The following is a 16,714-nucleotide window of genomic DNA, read 5'->3' as shown; positions in this document are numbered from 1 at the left end:
CAAATCTTTTGATGTGACGGTTACCGAAAAGCGCACTGTTGTCTGGACTTGGACGTGCAGAGCACACGGTGAACCAGCTGCTGTAAGGCGAAAGGACGCACGGATTTCGGATTCGGCTTGACCGCATAGCCCTACGTCCAGCAAGAGCAAGGAGGGTATGCATGTCCGCCGTTCGAAGCAAAGGGGAATTTGGAGGATTTGCGGGTTCATGCCCATTGTCGTTATCGGCATGATGACTACATGCCCTTCAGGTGTGAAGGCTGAGTTCTCCGGGGATGACGGCCAAGGTTACGCATGGTATATGTGTTGGCGGCCTTGATGGTAATATTGAGTATCCCGGCCTGCCGTTATCCAGGCAATGACATGTCATCTTGGGCATCTCGAGGTTGGTCTGAGTACGAGATATCGGAGCCTCAATACATATCGTCTTCTTGGCGGTTGGAGTCGACTAGTAAGTTCTGGTCGAGAGGTTTAGTAGAACGACACCATTGGCGAGCCGCTTAGGATCTAGGTATGGTGCTCACTGTTGTCAAAGTCCAAGACATTCCCTCGCTACCAACGGGCTACCGACGGATGCATTGTGTAACCAAGCTGAATATTGCCTAACACTGTTTCACAAATAAGGCTGTTGTGGAACATTAGAGCCGCACGCTTACACCAACAAGGGAAATGAGAAAGACATTCCATGAATCGACATGACGATCGTCATCAGACAGCAAAAGATTTTTCACCTCACCAATTAAACTCGCATGAGGCTGAGGGGAAGCTACGGACATGCCTCGGTTTAATGTTCAGCCGCCATGGTTTGGCAAGTCTGACCCGACTCGGTGAGACAGAGCTAGAGTAGAAGATAAAAAAAATAAAAAAAATGAAAAGAAAAGGAAAAGGATCCAAAAGTGAGGATGATCGGCTGAATGGAGGTTGAGGAGTGAAAACAGCCGTCAAGAAGAGATACAGAATTCGCAGTAGTGACGGCGGGGGACGACTGCCATAACACCACTAACGGTAGGCTCGTCGGGCTGAAAGAACTCACTTTGTCATAAGTAAGCTACTGTACAAATGTCAAGTGCCGTTGCCACAACAAGAGGTCGACAAGTAAAACCCCCTTGATGGCCAACTGAAAGTTGGAAATGTCTTGGGAAGGTGCAGTGGAGGAGGCTCATTCTCCAAGTGTTATCACATCACAAATGGGACCACCTGCTTTTAGATCTTCAAAGAAACTGAAGTAATACCACATTCCACTGTGATCATAATGGGTTTGGTCGACAAAGTACCCGTTGGTATGATGGTGGCTTTGTGTCTGCTAGCCACCATTGAAATCACCTTCACAGCCATAAACTCGTAGATATCCAGAATCGTTTCAAGAATAATAATTCTATGCCAAAGCTAACGTGTATACTCTCCAACAACCTACACCTAGAATCTCGTAGACATAACAAGACAATCCCTTCCAACATCACCTTTTCACCCGCTATTTGATACTTTTGATGCTCTTCTCCAGTTCCTTCACGCTCTCCCTCACCTTGGGGCAATAATGTCTCCTCAACAGCTCGCCCTCCCACACCGTCGACGCGAATGGGTTGCTACCCTCCACCGTCGCCGCAAGTGGCTTATATGTGCCGTCGCCCTTCCTCTCCTCCGTATTCCAGAGCGAGCTAATCTTCCTGCCGTGCGTGTGCAGCACGTCGGCGAGCAAGCCGAGAAGCGCCTGGGCTGACTTCTCCGGCACCTGGAGCGATCCAGACATGAGCTGCTTCGTGAAGGCGGCCAGACGGAGCGGCGCCACGGAGCGGATGTTCCAGGGCGGCAAGAGGATGCCGCTGAGACACTTGACGAGCAGGACGGTGGTGGTCTGCAGATTGATGCGGTTGTTGCGGCGCACGCTGTTTTGGAGCTGGAGCGACTGGGCGCCGAGTTCGAGATCCGGGTTAACGGAGAGGGAGAGGAGCGACTGGAAGAGGTGGGTGATGAAGAAGGAGAGATCGAGGTGAAGGTCTGAGCGGGCGTTATGCGCGTCTTGGCCCTCGAGAAGAGCAAAGGCGGTGACGGTGCAGAGGAGGGCTTCGCGGCTGGTGTCACGAACGAATTCGTGCTCGTCGTCTTCATCCTCTTCCTCTTCCTTGTTCTCGTCGTCCGACTCGTCCTCCTTGTTAGCGTCCTTTTCACTGTAGCGGATCAGGTCTTTTAGGGCCTCAAGGAGATCACCAAAAAAGTCCTGGTTGATCAGGTGGGAGTATCTGGCGAGACCTTCAAGACAGGCACCCATGAGGTTGGGAATACGCATCTTGAGGATGCGGAAGTACGAGGCGAAAACCATCTTGAGCGTTTCGGACTGCATCCGCTCTCGCTCCTCATAGCTCACAGCTGCGTCGGCGTGGGCCATGACCTTTTCAGCCTCCTTCTGCTCCTTGAGGAGCTTGCGCTCACGCTTGGTGCGGAACTCCTTCTTTTGCTTCGGCTTCTTGACCGACCCATCATCCTGCTTCTCCACCGTGTCCCTGGAAGCTTTTCCGGAGAACTCGCTAAGCAAACGCAGGTGGAGGAACAGGTTCAGGATGCTCTCGTCAACCTGGTAGTTGCGAGCCTTCATCATCTTTGTGAGCACTGAAATGGCCTCCATGGCGGGTTGCCCATCCTCATCCTCGTGAAACAGGGTCTCGAGAGCGGTCCGGCATTTGATAAAGTCTTTATCAATATTTCTGTAGCTCAGCTTCTTGATGAGAATCTTGAGAAGCTCACCGCGGAAGTTGAAGTGCGGTACTGCGTTCAAAAGGGTGCAGGCGCAGGTAAGGGCGATGCTGGAAATGGGCTGCTTGGACTTGTCGCGAATAGATCCACCTGCGAGGGCAGCAAGGGTCTTGATGTATTGGTAGTAACCGGTGACCATGGCCTGCTCATAGACGCGTAGCCGCTTGACATCCTTGGACAGCTTCTCTTTGGCAACATCCTCCGAAGCCGGTCTTATCCTGTAGCCGGGAATGACATCCTTGTAGACGGTCATCTGGACAACAATGGCGAGCTTCTTGATGGCGAGAAGGTCCGACTCTCCAATCTTGGCGAGCGCCTTGAAAGCACCCGGATGCTCCTCTGGATCTTCATTGAGTTGCGTTGCGATCTTGGCCATTTCCTCCTGGGCTCTCCTGATCTGTTCACGCTCGGGAATCTTGGGTGCTTCTGGCTCGGGCTGAGCCTCCTCCTCCTCAGGGGCCTCCTCCCCTTCACTCTCCAACCACTCGGCATCGCTCGCAATCTCGGCGTCTTCCTCTTCCTGCGTCACCCAGGTTCCCTCGGCAACTCTGATGGGCAGTTTCGTGGCATCGGCGGCCTTCTTCTCCTTCTTCTTCTTTCCTTTCCTGGGGCGGTTCTCATAGTCCTCTTCGAGGTTCCAGCTCTGTGCACTCTTGAAGAACTGCTTTTGAATTTTGACGTCGCTGGTGGCTGCGCCGTCCGAGGACTGGCCTCCCTCGGTCAGCTTCCTCCGCTTGGAAGGATGGGAAGACATGGTGGTGGCTGGTGATGGTCTGTGCAGTTGGAGGGTTGTGAGATGATGTGAAGTGAAGCTGAAACACTGAGTGCGGGCGGTTGATGTGTGCTGAAGACAGACTGAAGTGAGAGGCGAGCGGTGTTCTGGAGTGGAGATGGATGGGTATCGATTCGTTGTTTGTTCTTCACTGAGATGAGGAACCGCTCAGGAACATTTTCCAAACTTTTTGGACCCTGGCTGCCAAAGCTGGGGGTCTTATCGGCGTGCTGTGGTTGGTTCAGCTTCCTTATCGGACCCCACCGCTTGGGGAAAAAAAAGTTGCTGAACCATGAACGGCCATCGATTGACTGCACTTTGAGTTTTGCGGTTGAGTTGCACGCGCTGGAGCTTCGAGCGGCCGCACCTCCTCCTCCAAGTTTGAATTCCCTTTCCTTCCATCCATCCAAATAGGACTACCCACGGGGCACTCTCCGAAAACATCAACACCGTCGCAGCAAAGAGAGACCGCGGCAATCTCTTTCTCGACAACTGTACACACATCCAACCTCCAGTAATCCCAGTCTCTACCCCACGATACACGATCGAGACTGCACCCTTCCCCGTCTTCCACCACGCGCCGAAAGGCCGATCGAATTCCCACTTTGCGACGCGATCGAAATATCGACGTCGACTCTCCCCTTAACGATACTACCATACGATACCCATAGGGCCGAATCGTAACACCCAATCATGTCGTCTTTGGCCTCCCAGTTGGCCCAGATCGCTGCCAACTCGCGGTCGACCCTCAACACCAAGGTCCTCAAGGCCGCCCACTCCAAGTCCCTGATCTTCGAGCCCCGCGTCGCCGCTACCCAGACATACCCCGAGATCTACTCGATATGCCTCGAAGGCTTTGAGGAGCTGTGCAACCTTGATTCGCGCTTCACCAAGTTCACCCAGTCGCTATGGAGCCCACAAAGCCAGGAGGCCGACAGGACACAGATGAGCGCCGCTGAGAATGCCGCCCTCGATAAGCATGTCGAGGCCTTCCTCCACCTGTGCGGCAGCAGGTTGCGTCTCATGCCCGCCATCAAGGCCATCGAGTGGTTGATCCGCCGGTTCCGCGTTCATGAGTTCAACACCGCTGCTCTCATCGCTACCTTCCTCCCATACCATACCATCCCGGCCTTTGTGACCTTGTTGTCCATCCTGCCCGCCAACATCCCCAAGGAGTACCGCTTCCTCGACCCCTACATCCGCTCTCTGACCGCGCCCCCTCGCGCCGCCATTGTCCAGCAAGCGACAAACCGTCCCGAGCTGCTTACCGCCATCTCCCAGTACACTCTCGACTCTTGCAAGTACCAGATGGAATACCCTGGCCTCATCTCGTTCTGGGGTGGTGTCATGGTTGAAGCCACCAACGGTCTGCTCGACAAGTACCGTTCCGGCAGGAGAAGCATTCAGATCGAGAACGACAACGCCCTCATGCAGCAGCTTGGCCCTGTCCTCAGCGATGCCATGGTCATGAAGAGCTCTCCCGGTCTCCAGATTGCCAGCTACATGGTTGTGACGATTCTGGCTGCCAAGGGCGGTCTTGCCGACAACGCTCTTACGGCCTTTATGGACCAGCTTGTCCACGGCTGGACGCCCGAGACGATGCGCCCTGGTCTCGTCACCCTCTGCATCATCTCCCAGCACCGCTCCGCCAAGCAGCTTTCTGCCAGAGTCACCAAGGCCCTCCTCAAGGTTCCTGAGGTTGCCTCCGTTATGAACGAGATTGGCAAGGACCACCGAGTTGATAAGCTGGCCAACGGCCTAGCGCTTGCCTTGGTCGACAGACTCCACAAGAAGGGCGATGTTCGCAGTCTGCCTGTGGTCAACTCGCTACTCCTTGGCAACGTCCTCCGGGAGAAGCAGATCAAGGTCGTCTACAAGTCTCTGTTGGTTGCCGCCCACAGAATTAACGACCAGGTTGATCAGGATGGCGCAATTCGCAAGGAGCTTGGCACTATTCTGGTCAGCTTGTCCCAGGCTGGTGGTGAGGTTGGCGATATCGTCCGTGCTACTATCGACGAGGTTGACTTCGACATTGATGCTCTCGAGTTGACTCTTGGCGCCTCCATCCGCCCCAAGCTCGCCGTTGAGGATGCGCCCGAGGCCGCTGCTGAGGACAACAACACTCCCACAGTCGACAAGGAAGCCCAAGTCGCGCAGAACTTCGAGAAGCTCTCCCAACTCAAGCCCCAGACTGCATCGTGCTTTGCCGAGGAGCCTCTTGATCTTCTCGAGGAGCTTTACTCGCTCTTCTTGTCTGTCGCTGCCAACGAGAGTAACCTTCAGAAGTTCGACGAGGCCCCTGTTCTCAGCCGCCCCCAGGCCCCTACCAAGCTCTTCTATGCCAGCTTCTATATGCGTCTTTGGTGCGGTTCTCTCCCGACTTTGGCCAAGGTTGCTGCTCTTGGCCGTGTCAAGAACCTCCTGAAGGATGAGGACTTCGCCACGTTGGACTTCCAGACCGTCGTTCCCTATGCCATTGTTGCTCTCAGCGACCCTGCCAAGAAGGTCCGTCGTGCCGCTGCCGAGCTGGTCACCGTTTTGGGATCTTTCTACGAGACCAAGCCCAGCAAGGCCCGCCGTGTGTGGGGTTCTGAGGGTCTCTATGCCAAGAATGCTGCTGTCAACTGGCTAGACTTTGATGCCACCAAGTCGCTCATTCATTCCGTCATCATTCCTTCTCTCGAGGAGTCCCTCCTTCACGAGGACCACATCTTAGCTGCCCTCACCAACGCCCTGGAGAGCTCCAAGTCCAAGGACGGCGATAAGAAGCACCTGTCCCACTCTACTAGACTTGCCATTTTCAAGTTCCTTTCTAGCCATGTTGTTGGAACACCGCTGATTGCTGTCAAGCTGAGACTTCTGCAGTCGCTCAACCAGATCAAGAGCATCTCCGGTACTTCTAGAACCGACCTGCTCCTTTCTCTCTTGCAATGGTGGGCCCGCCTGTCTCAGGCTGAGGCTCAGCAGCTCCTTACACGGGAAGCTGTGGATGAGGCGTCTGTCAACAGCGCCTTCGTTGATGTCGTCATTGCCAACAACGAGGCTGGTCTCAGGTTGATCTTCGAACTCATCCGCGATTCTAATGTTATTACCCGCAACGGGCTCGTCCAGTCGCTCTTCGGCCGCATCCAGAAGATCTGGTCTTCCATGAAGGCTGAGACCCAGTTCTCCACCGCTCGCGCTCTGCTCACTCTTTCTCAAGCCGTTCACCCTACCTCTTCCGAGCCAGACGTTATTGCTACCGAGGCTACTGATGTCTTGCATAAGGTTGAGCTGACTACTGATATCCTGCTTGACTTCCTCGAGTCTCTTTACGATGATATCAAGAAGGCTACCGAGAAGCCGGCGACCAAGCGTAGACGTGTTGGCTCTTCCGAGAAGAGCATCGACTCGCAGAGCCCTGCCGATGTTAGCGCCAGTCTCAACAAGGCCACCTTTGTTCTCGAGCTTGTTCAGGAGTCGGAGCCTGCCAAGCATCCCGAGCTGCTTCCCAGCCTCTTCACCACCCTTTCCGAGCTTCAGCACCTCCGTACTGTTGTTGGCTCTGAACTGGGCTACCTCCAGAGCCTGGTTCTCAGTAGTCTGCTTGCCATGATGCCGGCCTACAAGGACAGCAAGGAGCTCACTATTGACCCCGCGGCTGGTCACGGTGACATCCTTGCCTCCTGTATCCAGCGGTCTTCCAGCCCCACTGTCATCAACGCTGCTCTGCTGCTGGTTGCCAGCCTGGCTCGCACTGCGCCTGATGTTGTTTTGCACAGCGTTATGCCCATATTTACTTTCATGGGCAGCTCTGTCCTCAAGCAGGCTGATGACTACTCTGCTCACGTTGTCAATCAGACCGTTAAGGAGGTCATTCCTCCTTTGATCGAGACCTTCCGCAAAAGCAGGAGGAACCTGGTTGCCAGCACTGCCGAGCTTCTCACCAGCTTCGTTGTTGCCTACGAGCACATTCCTTCTCACCGCAAGCAGGATCTCTTCATCACTCTTATCGAGAACCTTGGACCCGAGGACTTTCTCTTTGCTGTCCTTGCCATGTTCGTTGACAAGTATGGCGCTACTGATAACATGCTTGCTTTCACTACGCAAATTATCGGCTCCTTCTCGGTGGAAATCCAGCTGCAGACCCTCATCAAGCATCTGGATCTCATCAGCGACATCTTCAAGCCCAAGCCTGTCCTCTCCGCTGCTATACTCGCCAAGGTTGACTCCAACTCCGAGCAGGATGTTGTGAAGCTTGCTACGAAACAGCTTACCCTCCTCCCGAAGTTGCTCGTCAACCGTCGGCTGAGACACGAGATCTCCGGATTGGCGGAGAAGGATGATATGGAGTCCGTGAAGATCCGCGAGCTTTATGCCCAACTCCTCGAGGGCGTCCTCACCCTGGCTGGTACCGTTAAGCCAAAGAAGGACACCCTTTACACGCGCTGCGGCGAGGCGCTCTCCAACCTCCTCAACCTGCTCTCCATTGCCGAGTTCATCAAGAGTGTTGAGGCTCTTCTTGACCGTCCTAACGTCATTTTACGCCAGAAGGTCCTCCGTGCCTTGGAGCGCCGCGTGGACAGCGAGAGCATCAACAACCCCAAATCGAGGGAGGCTTTGCTTGCTTTCTTGCCCCAGCTAACGGCTGTCATCCGCGAGTCGGACGACATGAACTACAAGCACACCGCTGTCAACTGCGTCGACAAGATCGCCGAGAAGTATGGCAAAAAGGATCTCGATGCCGTTGCCGCTGCTGCCGCCACCATTGCCGGCGACAGCTGTCTTGGTCAGCCGTCTCAGGAGCTCCGTGTCATGGCTCTTCTTTGCCTTGCCTCTCTTGTGGATGTTTTGCAGGATGCTATCGTCCCTGTCCTGCCTATTGCCATCCCCAAGGCTCTTGGCTGCCTCGAGGAGAGCATCAAGGCCGAGAAGCCCGATGGTGCACTGCATAACGCTGCCTATGCCTTCATGGCCGCTCTCGCCCAGCACATTCCTTACATGATCTCGGGTGCCTACCTTGACAGACTCCTTGTCTGCTCCAACGCTTCTGCTGCCGCTCGTGTGAACGAGGAATGCCGGGCCAGCCGGACCGACTGCCTCCAGTTTGTCGCCAAGCTCATCGAGGGCAAGGTACTCTTCACTGCCCTGGAGAAGAACTGGGCCAATGCTGCTTCTTCTGGATACTTGGTAAGTCTTCCTCCTGTCACCGTCACCCTTGTTATATAAGCTAACAATCTCCAGGCTCTTGAGGAGTACCTCCACGTTCTTGGCACCGCTCTGGACAAGCACCCCAAGTCCTCCATCGCCAAAAACACCACCCTCTTCACTGGCATCTTCCTCAATGCCTTTGATCTTCGTCGCAGCGGCGTCCTCTCTTCTACCCAGGAGCTGGAAAAGATCGAGCTCCTCATCAACGAGACCTCTCTCAAGATGATCTACAAGCTCAACGATGCCGCCTTCCGCCCCATGTTCTCCCACCTCATGGAGTGGTCCACTACCGGCCTACCCAAGTCCGACTCGGCCGGCAAGGCCCAGCGCCAAGTCAGCACCTACGGCTTCCTGCAGCACTTCTTCGAGAACCTCAAGTCCATCGTTACCTCGTACGCCTCGTACATTATCGACTCGGCTGTCAAGATTCTTTCTGCGCCCCTTACCGGTGACGACGTCCTCAAGACCCTCCGCTCCCGCGTCCTTCGCACCCTCACCAAGTGCTTTGAGCACGACCAGGACGGCTTCTGGCAGGCGCCCGCCCACTTCAACGCCGTCGCGCCCGTACTGGTCGCGCAGTTTGGCCACGCCGCTGGCGCTGATAACTGCACCGAGGATTTGGTGCTCGCCGTTGTCGAGCTGGCTGCTGCCGCCGACAGCAAGGAGCACCACAAGGAGATCAACTCGGCGCTGCTCAAGCACCTGCGGTCGGAGCAGGCGGCCGTCAGGTTGGCGGTCATCAAGTGCGAGCAGGAGCTCACTGCTAGACTGGGTGAGGAGTGGCTCCAGAGCTTGCCGGAGATGTTGCCGTTTATAAGCGAGCTGCAGGATGATGATGACGAAGTTGTGGAGAGGGAGAACAGGAGATGGATTGTGGGCATTGAGGAGACGCTTGGTGAGAGCTTGGATAATATGTTGCAGTAAGGGGTTACGAGGGTTGAAGTTGGTTGTTGGAAGAGTGCATACTGTGATTCATGGTCACGGGAAGACGTTTACATGTGGTATATGATCGATGTCTTTGGTCATGTTGAAGGTGAAGGATATATCCTGAGGATGGATGGGACTATGTGTAGCATTTGCATTTGTAACTGGCGTTAGATATTAAAAAGTCATGGCTGGGTTTGGTGTGAATAGATATGCAATGATCATTGAAAGTCTTGTTGGTTGTGCTTGATTCGTGTCCTGTGATATCGTCTATTTCTCGCTCCCTGAGCATGCCTGCAGAAACTTGTCCAAACCAAGATGTGTCGCAAAGAGGAATATAGCTCCCCTACTTGGCCCTGTATCCTTCCGCTCTGGGTATCTTCTCTCCTCTCCTCTCTCCGTCACTGCGCAATCTTTCCCCAGCGGCAGCAAGCCCCCAACCTCAAACTCCTCTTTCTCCTCCCTCAACGAACGTACTTGCTCATAAACCGCCTATGGAAATCGCTCCTCAACAAATCATTGACAAACTCCTTCTTCTTATTCCTATCATCCACGCCCCTCGCCTGGTTCTTGAAGACCACGTCATCGTCCCACCTCCTCTTGACCGTAAAGTCCGGCTTGTTCAGCAGCGGGTTCCCGAGCGCTATGTCCTTCTCGCGCTGTTCTTCTTCGGCCTTTTGGCGCTCAAGCTCCTCGCGCTCGCGCTTCTCTTGACGCTCGCGACGTACGCGCTCAAGTTCCCGCTGGAGTTCGGCTTCTTCGTCGTCTGAGTCGGAGTCGGAGTCGGAATCGGAATCGGAGGAGTCTGAAGGGGCGTCGTCGTCATCTTGGTTCTTCTGGGCTTTTGGTGATTTGGCATCGGCGTCTGATTCGGCGTCGTCGTCGTCATCATCAGAAGAAGAATCATCCGCATCAATCTCCCTCGTCAACTCTAATATCCTTCGTCGCTTCGCTTCTTGGTCTTCCTCCTCTTTGTGATCACCGCTCGTCAAAGCCAATGGGCGCTTGGTTCCCGCCTTCTCGTTATCGACATCGTCACCAGAGGTAAGAGCAGGTCCGCCCCTCAACTTGGCCTTGTGCGCCTCCTCAGCAGCCAGCAGCTCAGCGCGCAGGTCGCGCGTGTCGCGCTCTTCAGATGCCCCAGCAACGCCGCCTTGGCCGGGCTTGCGGAACTTGAGCTGGGTGTAGGCGGGTAGAAGACGCTGGTGGTAGGCGGGACCGCGGAGAGCTTCTTTGCCTTTGGCCTGGTTTTGAGAAGAATGGATGTTAGTTGGCGCACGAGAGGATGGCGAGATTGGTTGGGGAGGAGGATGAGGATGAGGATGAGGATGAGGGTGGTGAGATGCGTACCGGGTCGAAGGTAGGTCTGTGAGCTGTGGTCATTCTGGCGGCTTGATTAGGTTACGCAGTTCTTTTCTTGAGTTGATAGATGATGCCGGTGCGTGAGAGATGAAGCGCGCGCGATAGAGGGCGAGATGGGCCGTGATTTGTTGAGTGGTGTTGGAAGTGGAAATTGCTGCAGAGGGAAGTAAGTTGTTGATTTGAAGCAATAGGTGGCTCTGAAGAAGGAACTGGCTGGCAGTGGTACAAATGGATCCAATGACGCCCTGGGGTTCAGTCTCGTTGGCGCACTTCTTGACCGCCAGCGGCAAAACCCGCCAAATTTTGGCGGACTTTAGTGGCAGAAACGGTGACCATAGCGACTGCAACTGCAGGACCTAACCAGTGATGTTGATTCTTTAGATCTCCAACAACGTATTTTCAAAGGGAAAAAGTAAACAAAGCTCAGTCAACATGCCCAGAGAAGCAGAACCGTCAGCCAACGAGAAGGCCTTTCTCTTGAAGGCGCTTCAAGACGAACAGATTCGCCTCGATGGCCGTGAATTCGACCAATACCGTCCACTAGAGCTCACGTTTGGAGACGAATATGGCGTCGCCAATGTATCGCTTGGCAAGACAAAGTACGTTTGTGTACTCTCACCACCACCGCCACCATCACAACACCACGCATATCCTACCCCTGAGGCACCAAGATACTAACCAGACTCCCATCTTTAGAATTCTTGCCAAAGCCTCCGCCGAAGTAACAGTCCCCTTTGCCGACCGCCCGCTCGACGGCATCTTCACCATCGCCACCGAACTCTCCCCCATGGCCGCGCCTCACTTCGAAGTGAACCGGCCCACCGAAACCGAAGTGCTGCTCTCACGCCTGCTCGAAAAGACCGTCCGGCGCTCCGGCGCCCTCGACACCGAGTCGCTCTGTCTGGTCGCGGGGCAAAAGTGCTGGTCCGTCCGGGTCGACGTGCACGTGCTTTCGCACGACGGCAACCTGACCGACGCGGCCTGCTTCGCCGTCGTCGCCGCCCTTCGCCACTTCCGAAAGCCCGACACCAGCATGGAGAATGGCGTGCTGACGGTGTACACGCCTGCGGAGCGGGAGCCGGTGCCGCTGGGCTGGCTGCACTCGCCTTTCTGCGTGACGTGGAGTTTCTTTGGCGACGAGGGTGAGACAGCGTTGTTGGATGCGGATTGGATGGAGGAGCAAGTCAGGGTCGCCAGTGTCACGATTAGTTTGAACAGGCACGGAGAGATCTGTCAGATCGCGAAGCTCGGGGGTGTACCGGTCGAGGCAGTTGCGCTACTGCAGTGTACCAGCGTGGCGCTGACGAAGGTGAAGGAGTTCTCCACTTACTTGGATGGCAAGTTGGCGGAGGACGCGAAGAGGAGGGATAAGGGTGGGTTTATGGCGGAGTTGAGGGCGGAGAATGATCGCATTGTTGGGTGAAGCGGTTGAGGACGTAGAGGAAGAAGTGAGATACCCAGGTACGGCCATGGAGCCGAGCAGAACAACAAGGCTGTGTGGTTGAAGGCGAAACCTGACGAGGATATGGGACAGCTCTACAGCTGGTCTCTGTACTTTTCTCAGTCAAAAGAGAACGGCAAGAATTGTCCAAGAGGCAAGTCACTCCGCGGAATGGGCTCTATTATTATGATGGGGGGCGCCGCGAGTGCCGTATCCTCCCTCATGTCTAAAGGGAGTTATCCCGTTAGCGGCGACCGGAATTGCTATCTAACGTTACACAGTGTATCTCGCCATTAGCTCAATCCCCAAGTCCTCATCTGCCGCTAAAGCTGCTAGATGAATGAGGTGAAAGCATTGGTGCCAGGTAACCGCAGGGTCTTAGCCTCTATCTCTAGACGCAATGAGCTCCAAACTTTAGTTTAGACCAAGCCTGATCCCCAAATTTGCTTCTACGCCACTTCCCCCAAGATCCAATCTTGTCCGAGTTTGAAGTGATTTGATCCGATGGCAGGGTAATCTCGCGCTCCGTTGTAGGTGTTTTTGGAAGAAACCGGCGTGATCATGTACTGCTCCTGGCCTAGTCCTTGAGTCTTCCAGGAGGCGGCGGAGATCCTCAACGGCGGGCAAGATCCAAGCATTGCCGAACCCCAAAGGAGGATTTGGTTCCCACATAGAATCCTCTGCCCCAGCGCTGTCGATGTTCGTCGATATTGGTCGCGAACGCGGGTCATGTCATGAATTGGTCTTTCATCATCAACCGCTCCCGCTTCTCACCGCATAACCGGCGGCCTCGACTCCTTGTTCCACTTTACCCTCGACCTAACCCACTCCACCGCCTCCCTCACGCCCGTGCCCGTTAGTGCCGACACCGGCAACACCCTCGAGTCTCTGATACTTGCGCTCTTCTCGCCCTCAAAGACCTTCTTTACCAACCCTTCCTTGATCCGCACCACCTCTACGCAGTCTTCCCGGTCCTGCTTGTTCGCCAATATCAACAGCGGTACGCCTTCTGTCTCCGAGTGCTGCAACACATCCTCCAACACCGCCCGACACTCGTCCAGCCGCCCGTTGTTCTGATCGCGCTCGATTTGGCCGTCGCCGATGTCGGTGCTGTCGATGATGAAGATGATGGCGTGGCAGGACGAGTAGTACGAGTGCCACAGGGCGCGAAGGGAGAGCTGGCCGCCGACGTCCCAGAGCTTCAGGTACATGTCGGGAAGGGTGATGGTGGAGACATTTTGGCCGACCGTAGGAACCGTTCTCAACTTGGGCTCGGGCTGGTCGGGGTGGAAGAGAGCTTTGACTTGTTCGTGAAAGGTGGTCTTTCCGGCGTTGTCGAGGCCTAGGAGGATGACGGAGTATTCTGCAGGCGAAAAAAAGGGAGAGGTTAGTGTTGTTGGTCGTTGCAACTATGGGATGAGATGGAAAGGAAAAGGGGTTAAATGGGATGGGAAGAGGAAGCTAACCCTCTTTACTGGTCGCTAATCGGTAGAGACCCTTTGCTAGGTGATACATGTTGGCAATTGTTTCCGGAAGCTGACAAGGGCGTGTGAAAAAATAAGGTAACAGATCGCAGAGCTGTATGAGCTAGGTGTTCGTAAAGAATCTCTACAATATGTACATGGAAGACTTCAAGTTCCAGGCGCAACAGCCCGGATCGGGACCGTGTCTTCCCCAGACTTGTCAAACGCGCCGGGGGGGCGATCACACAGCGTCGAGGCCCCACATACACAGGTCTCTAACGGCCTGACAGGGGCATGCCATCCCAAGTTTAGCGGCTTCGGTGGGTTTCTGGCCTGAAACGTGGACCGCTAGGGATGGATCAGCCCGATAAGATAAGAGCCCGCGGGGAGCTCTCTGTGTCGTCATAGGCCACCTAGTTTCACAGCATCAGGCCGCTTCCAGTTTCCATTCTCCCAAACCAACCCATCAGATTTTTACTTCTTCTTTGCCTCTCTCTCTCATGGCACAGTAATCAGTTAGATCATATCGGAGAACATATTTCCAGCCTTCGCCATGGCTCCCGTCGCCCTAGAATCCGAGCCAAGGTACGTTACGACTATGCGCCATCACTTAGATACGCCCAAGTGACGCCGAGGTTACGCGTTGGTGATTACAGTAGGTAAGCTAACTTGGATACTTCTGCAGGTATCTACCTTTGGTTCTGGCGGCATCGCATATAACAGTCCCTATCTATCTCACTTACATCATCGGCTTGGGCCTCTACCGATCGTATGCCCAACTGGGCCCAGCCCAAGACACGCGTGGCCGGATATCGCAACGACAAAAGCTAGTGACAGTGTTGGGCAGTTTGTCACTTCTAAGTCTAGCATCTGCCATCAAGTCCGGATTGGAGTATCTGGCCCTCTCATACAAAGTATGGGCATCCGAACGAGGCATCCCCCTTCTGCAAACCCTATCCGGTGGCTTCAGCCTCAAGAACCTCACACCCGAACATGTCGGCGCTTGGTTGAATGATACACCGCTCTACCTCGATGCTCTCGAAATCATCGCAGAAAAAGCCCGGAGATTGTGGTGGGGACAACAGCTCGACCTGGCAATGGTCTCATGGACCATGTTGCTGGTGGTTGAAGGTCGCAGGAGGAAGATCCCGTTTCTTTGGGCGTATGCACTGCTTGCGCATCTGGTAAACCTCTCTTTTGCGCAGAACTTGTTCTACGTTGCTATGCTCTTGACTCCTGTGCCCATTGGTAATACCCACATGTCGAGGTATGGTTCACGATTGGTATTTCCAACTATTCTACAGTCTGGGTAACTAATGACCATGTAGACTATCGAGGCTCCTCGCTCGTGCGTTCCCACCGAAACCAACCAACTGGTTCCCGAAGCCCGCCTTCTTCCACATCCTCCTCGTTCTCAACTATGCGGTTATGCTCTGGGCGCCCCGAACCGCAGGAACCATTCACTTTCCTACAGCCGTTGCGATTTCCAAAGCATTGTCTATTGCGCCTCTGGTTCTGCCAGCCATCATTCCCAAGTCCTGGGGAAAGATCCAAGCCGAGCCACACGACAGCTACAGTTCCTTCACAAAACTCTTCAACGTCATGTCCGTCGCCAGCCTCCTGCTACACGGCAAGACATCCATTGCCGCTCTGTGGGATAACCTCCCCGGCTCGTACAAGCACCGCCACAGCGTCCGAATCCCCTTCGACATCGAAAAGCGATCAGCATGGGAACGAAGCACAACCGCCATGGAAAAGATTCTAGGCTCAATAAATGACCACCCGGCCGTCGCAGCCGCCGGCAAGGATGTTCTCCTATGCGCCTTCAGCCTGGGTATTTGGGCGGCAGTTCGCGCCTTGGACGTAGATCACATGCTCAAGGCGGTAGCACCGTTCTACGGAAGGAAGTCGGGAAGGAAGGAACTCCCCGCTTCCAACCCAAAGGCTGTGGAAATGGGCAGCACAGAACCCTCCGAGTCGATTTCGGAAAGCGAACCCTCGCGCCCGAGCTCGTCTTCGGGCTTGACCATGAAGCTTAGGGACCGTGGCAAGCACGTTAGCTCGAAGCTTGCCGAGGCTCTTAGTGCCAATGATAACGCGGATACTAGCCCGAAGGAAGCGCCGAGGAGACGGGGGAGACCACGCAAGATCAAGCAAGAACCGACACCGGAGCGGGAGCTGGGAACCATTGACGAGGTGGCTGGTGTACCTGATGCGGTCAGTGACTCGACTTACGAGCCCACACCGGCGGTCAAGGCACAGGCTGTGGAGGGTGATGTTTTGCCGGATGATGAGTTTGATTGGGAATCGGCGGCTCTTGCGTGGGGGTTGACTGCGCTGGGAGGACTGGGTGTCGGCTCGTCGGCTGTCTATGGGGCTGAGTGCGTTTCTCGTTGAGGAGGCTGTGGGAAGAAGGAGGCTTTCTTGAGCACTGGCGTTTACGGAATGTGAACGAGGTAGTATATGAGCTTGGAGGATCCGAATATATATTCGATGTAGTTCTAATCTGAAGTGCTATCTACCTTCCTCTTATGCTTGTTATGGTCCGGTATTGCGAAGATTTGGGCTACTAGGAAGAGGGGATGAGAGAAGGTTACTGCACTGTTGAGAAAGACAAGCGCTTGAAAGGATAGGACACACCATCAACCCAAACGTGAATTGTTCCTCATAGAGACTGATCTAACCTAAGGGTATAGTGAAAGCAAAAGAAATGTCTAACAAACCAAAACTCCTTTTCGGCTACCTTGTTGGAGGAAACGCTGTCAACGAGAGCATAGCCATCCCCCGAAGACAAAAAAAGAAAGAAAGAAATAA

At 54.6% G+C, this 16,714-nt stretch overlaps 6 protein-coding genes across 6 annotated transcripts; 3 read left to right on the top strand and 3 right to left on the bottom strand.

The window, feature by feature from the left end:
• Positions 1 to 1,308: 1,308 nt before the first annotated feature.
• B0T23DRAFT_377826 (nucleolar complex-associated protein-domain-containing protein) lies at positions 1,309 to 3,664 on the bottom strand. Its single transcript, XM_062837051.1, has one exon. It carries the CDS (start codon positions 3,500 to 3,502, stop codon positions 1,472 to 1,474), a length of 2,031 nt encoding a protein of 676 aa, XP_062694374.1. The 5' UTR covers positions 3,503 to 3,664; the 3' UTR covers positions 1,309 to 1,471.
• Positions 3,665 to 3,797: 133 nt separating this feature from the next.
• Positions 3,798 to 9,861, top strand: B0T23DRAFT_411870 (U3 small nucleolar RNA-associated protein 10). The gene is made up of 2 exons (XM_062839453.1): positions 3,798 to 8,689; positions 8,744 to 9,861. The coding sequence occupies exons 1-2, from the start codon at positions 4,214 to 4,216 to the stop codon at positions 9,632 to 9,634; spliced, it is 5,367 nt and encodes a 1,788-aa protein (XP_062694373.1). The 5' UTR covers positions 3,798 to 4,213; the 3' UTR covers positions 9,635 to 9,861.
• A 2-nt stretch (positions 9,862 to 9,863) lies between these two features.
• On the bottom strand, positions 9,864 to 11,202 carry B0T23DRAFT_377823 (Pre-mRNA-splicing factor Cwf15/Cwc15). The gene is made up of 2 exons (XM_062837050.1): positions 10,985 to 11,202; positions 9,864 to 10,878 (listed from the first exon to the last, which is right to left on the bottom strand). The coding sequence occupies exons 1-2, from the start codon at positions 11,015 to 11,017 to the stop codon at positions 10,099 to 10,101; spliced, it is 813 nt and encodes a 270-aa protein (XP_062694372.1). The 5' UTR covers positions 11,018 to 11,202; the 3' UTR covers positions 9,864 to 10,098.
• Positions 11,203 to 11,241: 39 nt separating this feature from the next.
• On the top strand, positions 11,242 to 12,717 carry B0T23DRAFT_121632 (ribosomal protein S5 domain 2-like protein). Its single transcript, XM_062832046.1, has 2 exons — positions 11,242 to 11,595; positions 11,693 to 12,717. The coding sequence occupies exons 1-2, from the start codon at positions 11,429 to 11,431 to the stop codon at positions 12,417 to 12,419; spliced, it is 894 nt and encodes a 297-aa protein (XP_062694371.1). The 5' UTR covers positions 11,242 to 11,428; the 3' UTR covers positions 12,420 to 12,717.
• Positions 12,718 to 12,813: 96 nt separating this feature from the next.
• On the bottom strand, positions 12,814 to 14,107 carry B0T23DRAFT_121612 (P-loop containing nucleoside triphosphate hydrolase protein). The gene is made up of 2 exons (XM_062832045.1): positions 13,904 to 14,107; positions 12,814 to 13,800 (listed from the first exon to the last, which is right to left on the bottom strand). Exons 1-2 carry the CDS (start codon positions 13,950 to 13,952, stop codon positions 13,208 to 13,210), a joined length of 642 nt encoding a protein of 213 aa, XP_062694370.1. The 5' UTR covers positions 13,953 to 14,107; the 3' UTR covers positions 12,814 to 13,207.
• A 223-nt stretch (positions 14,108 to 14,330) lies between these two features.
• On the top strand, positions 14,331 to 16,686 carry B0T23DRAFT_336210 (uncharacterized protein). Its single transcript, XM_062835803.1, has 3 exons — positions 14,331 to 14,485; positions 14,586 to 15,167; positions 15,229 to 16,686. The coding sequence occupies exons 1-3, from the start codon at positions 14,454 to 14,456 to the stop codon at positions 16,295 to 16,297; spliced, it is 1,683 nt and encodes a 560-aa protein (XP_062694369.1). The 5' UTR covers positions 14,331 to 14,453; the 3' UTR covers positions 16,298 to 16,686.
• Positions 16,687 to 16,714: the final 28 nt, after the last annotated feature.

This window comes from Neurospora hispaniola (assembly GCF_033458365.1).
Source record: "Neurospora hispaniola strain FGSC 10403 chromosome Unknown B0T23scaffold_3, whole genome shotgun sequence".
NCBI classification, from domain to species: Eukaryota; Fungi; Ascomycota; class Sordariomycetes; order Sordariales; family Sordariaceae; genus Neurospora; species Neurospora hispaniola.
The sequence above is the reverse complement of the archived record's forward strand: the minus strand, read 5'-3'. Positions and strand labels throughout refer to the sequence as shown.

What these genes read in the sequence shown, in the direction of transcription:
- B0T23DRAFT_377826 (XM_062837051.1), bottom strand. Translation starts at nt 3,502, where the DNA reads ATGTCTTCCCATCCTTCCAAGCGGAGGAAGCTGACCGAGGGAGGCCAG.
- B0T23DRAFT_411870 (XM_062839453.1), top strand. Translation starts at nt 4,214, where the DNA reads ATGTCGTCTTTGGCCTCCCAGTTGGCCCAGATCGCTGCCAACTCGCGG. An exon ending in CTGCTTCTTCTGGATACTTG is followed by an intron (nt 8,690 to 8,743) that starts GTAAGTCTTCCT and finishes AACAATCTCCAG; the next exon opens with GCTCTTGAGGAGTACCTCCA.
- B0T23DRAFT_377823 (XM_062837050.1), bottom strand. Translation starts at nt 11,017, where the DNA reads ATGACCACAGCTCACAGACCTACCTTCGACCCG. An exon ending in ACAGACCTACCTTCGACCCG is followed by an intron (nt 10,879 to 10,984) that starts GTACGCATCTCA and finishes TCTCAAAACCAG; the next exon opens with GCCAAAGGCAAAGAAGCTCT.
- B0T23DRAFT_121632 (XM_062832046.1), top strand. Translation starts at nt 11,429, where the DNA reads ATGCCCAGAGAAGCAGAACCGTCAGCCAACGAGAAGGCCTTTCTCTTG. An exon ending in GTATCGCTTGGCAAGACAAA is followed by an intron (nt 11,596 to 11,692) that starts GTACGTTTGTGT and finishes TCCCATCTTTAG; the next exon opens with AATTCTTGCCAAAGCCTCCG.
- B0T23DRAFT_121612 (XM_062832045.1), bottom strand. Translation starts at nt 13,952, where the DNA reads ATGTATCACCTAGCAAAGGGTCTCTACCGATTAGCGACCAGTAAAGAG. An exon ending in ATTAGCGACCAGTAAAGAGG is followed by an intron (nt 13,801 to 13,903) that starts GTTAGCTTCCTC and finishes TTTCGCCTGCAG; the next exon opens with AATACTCCGTCATCCTCCTA.
- B0T23DRAFT_336210 (XM_062835803.1), top strand. Translation starts at nt 14,454, where the DNA reads ATGGCTCCCGTCGCCCTAGAATCCGAGCCAAG. An exon ending in GCCCTAGAATCCGAGCCAAG is followed by an intron (nt 14,486 to 14,585) that starts GTACGTTACGAC and finishes ATACTTCTGCAG; the next exon opens with GTATCTACCTTTGGTTCTGG. An exon ending in GGTAATACCCACATGTCGAG is followed by an intron (nt 15,168 to 15,228) that starts GTATGGTTCACG and finishes ATGACCATGTAG; the next exon opens with ACTATCGAGGCTCCTCGCTC.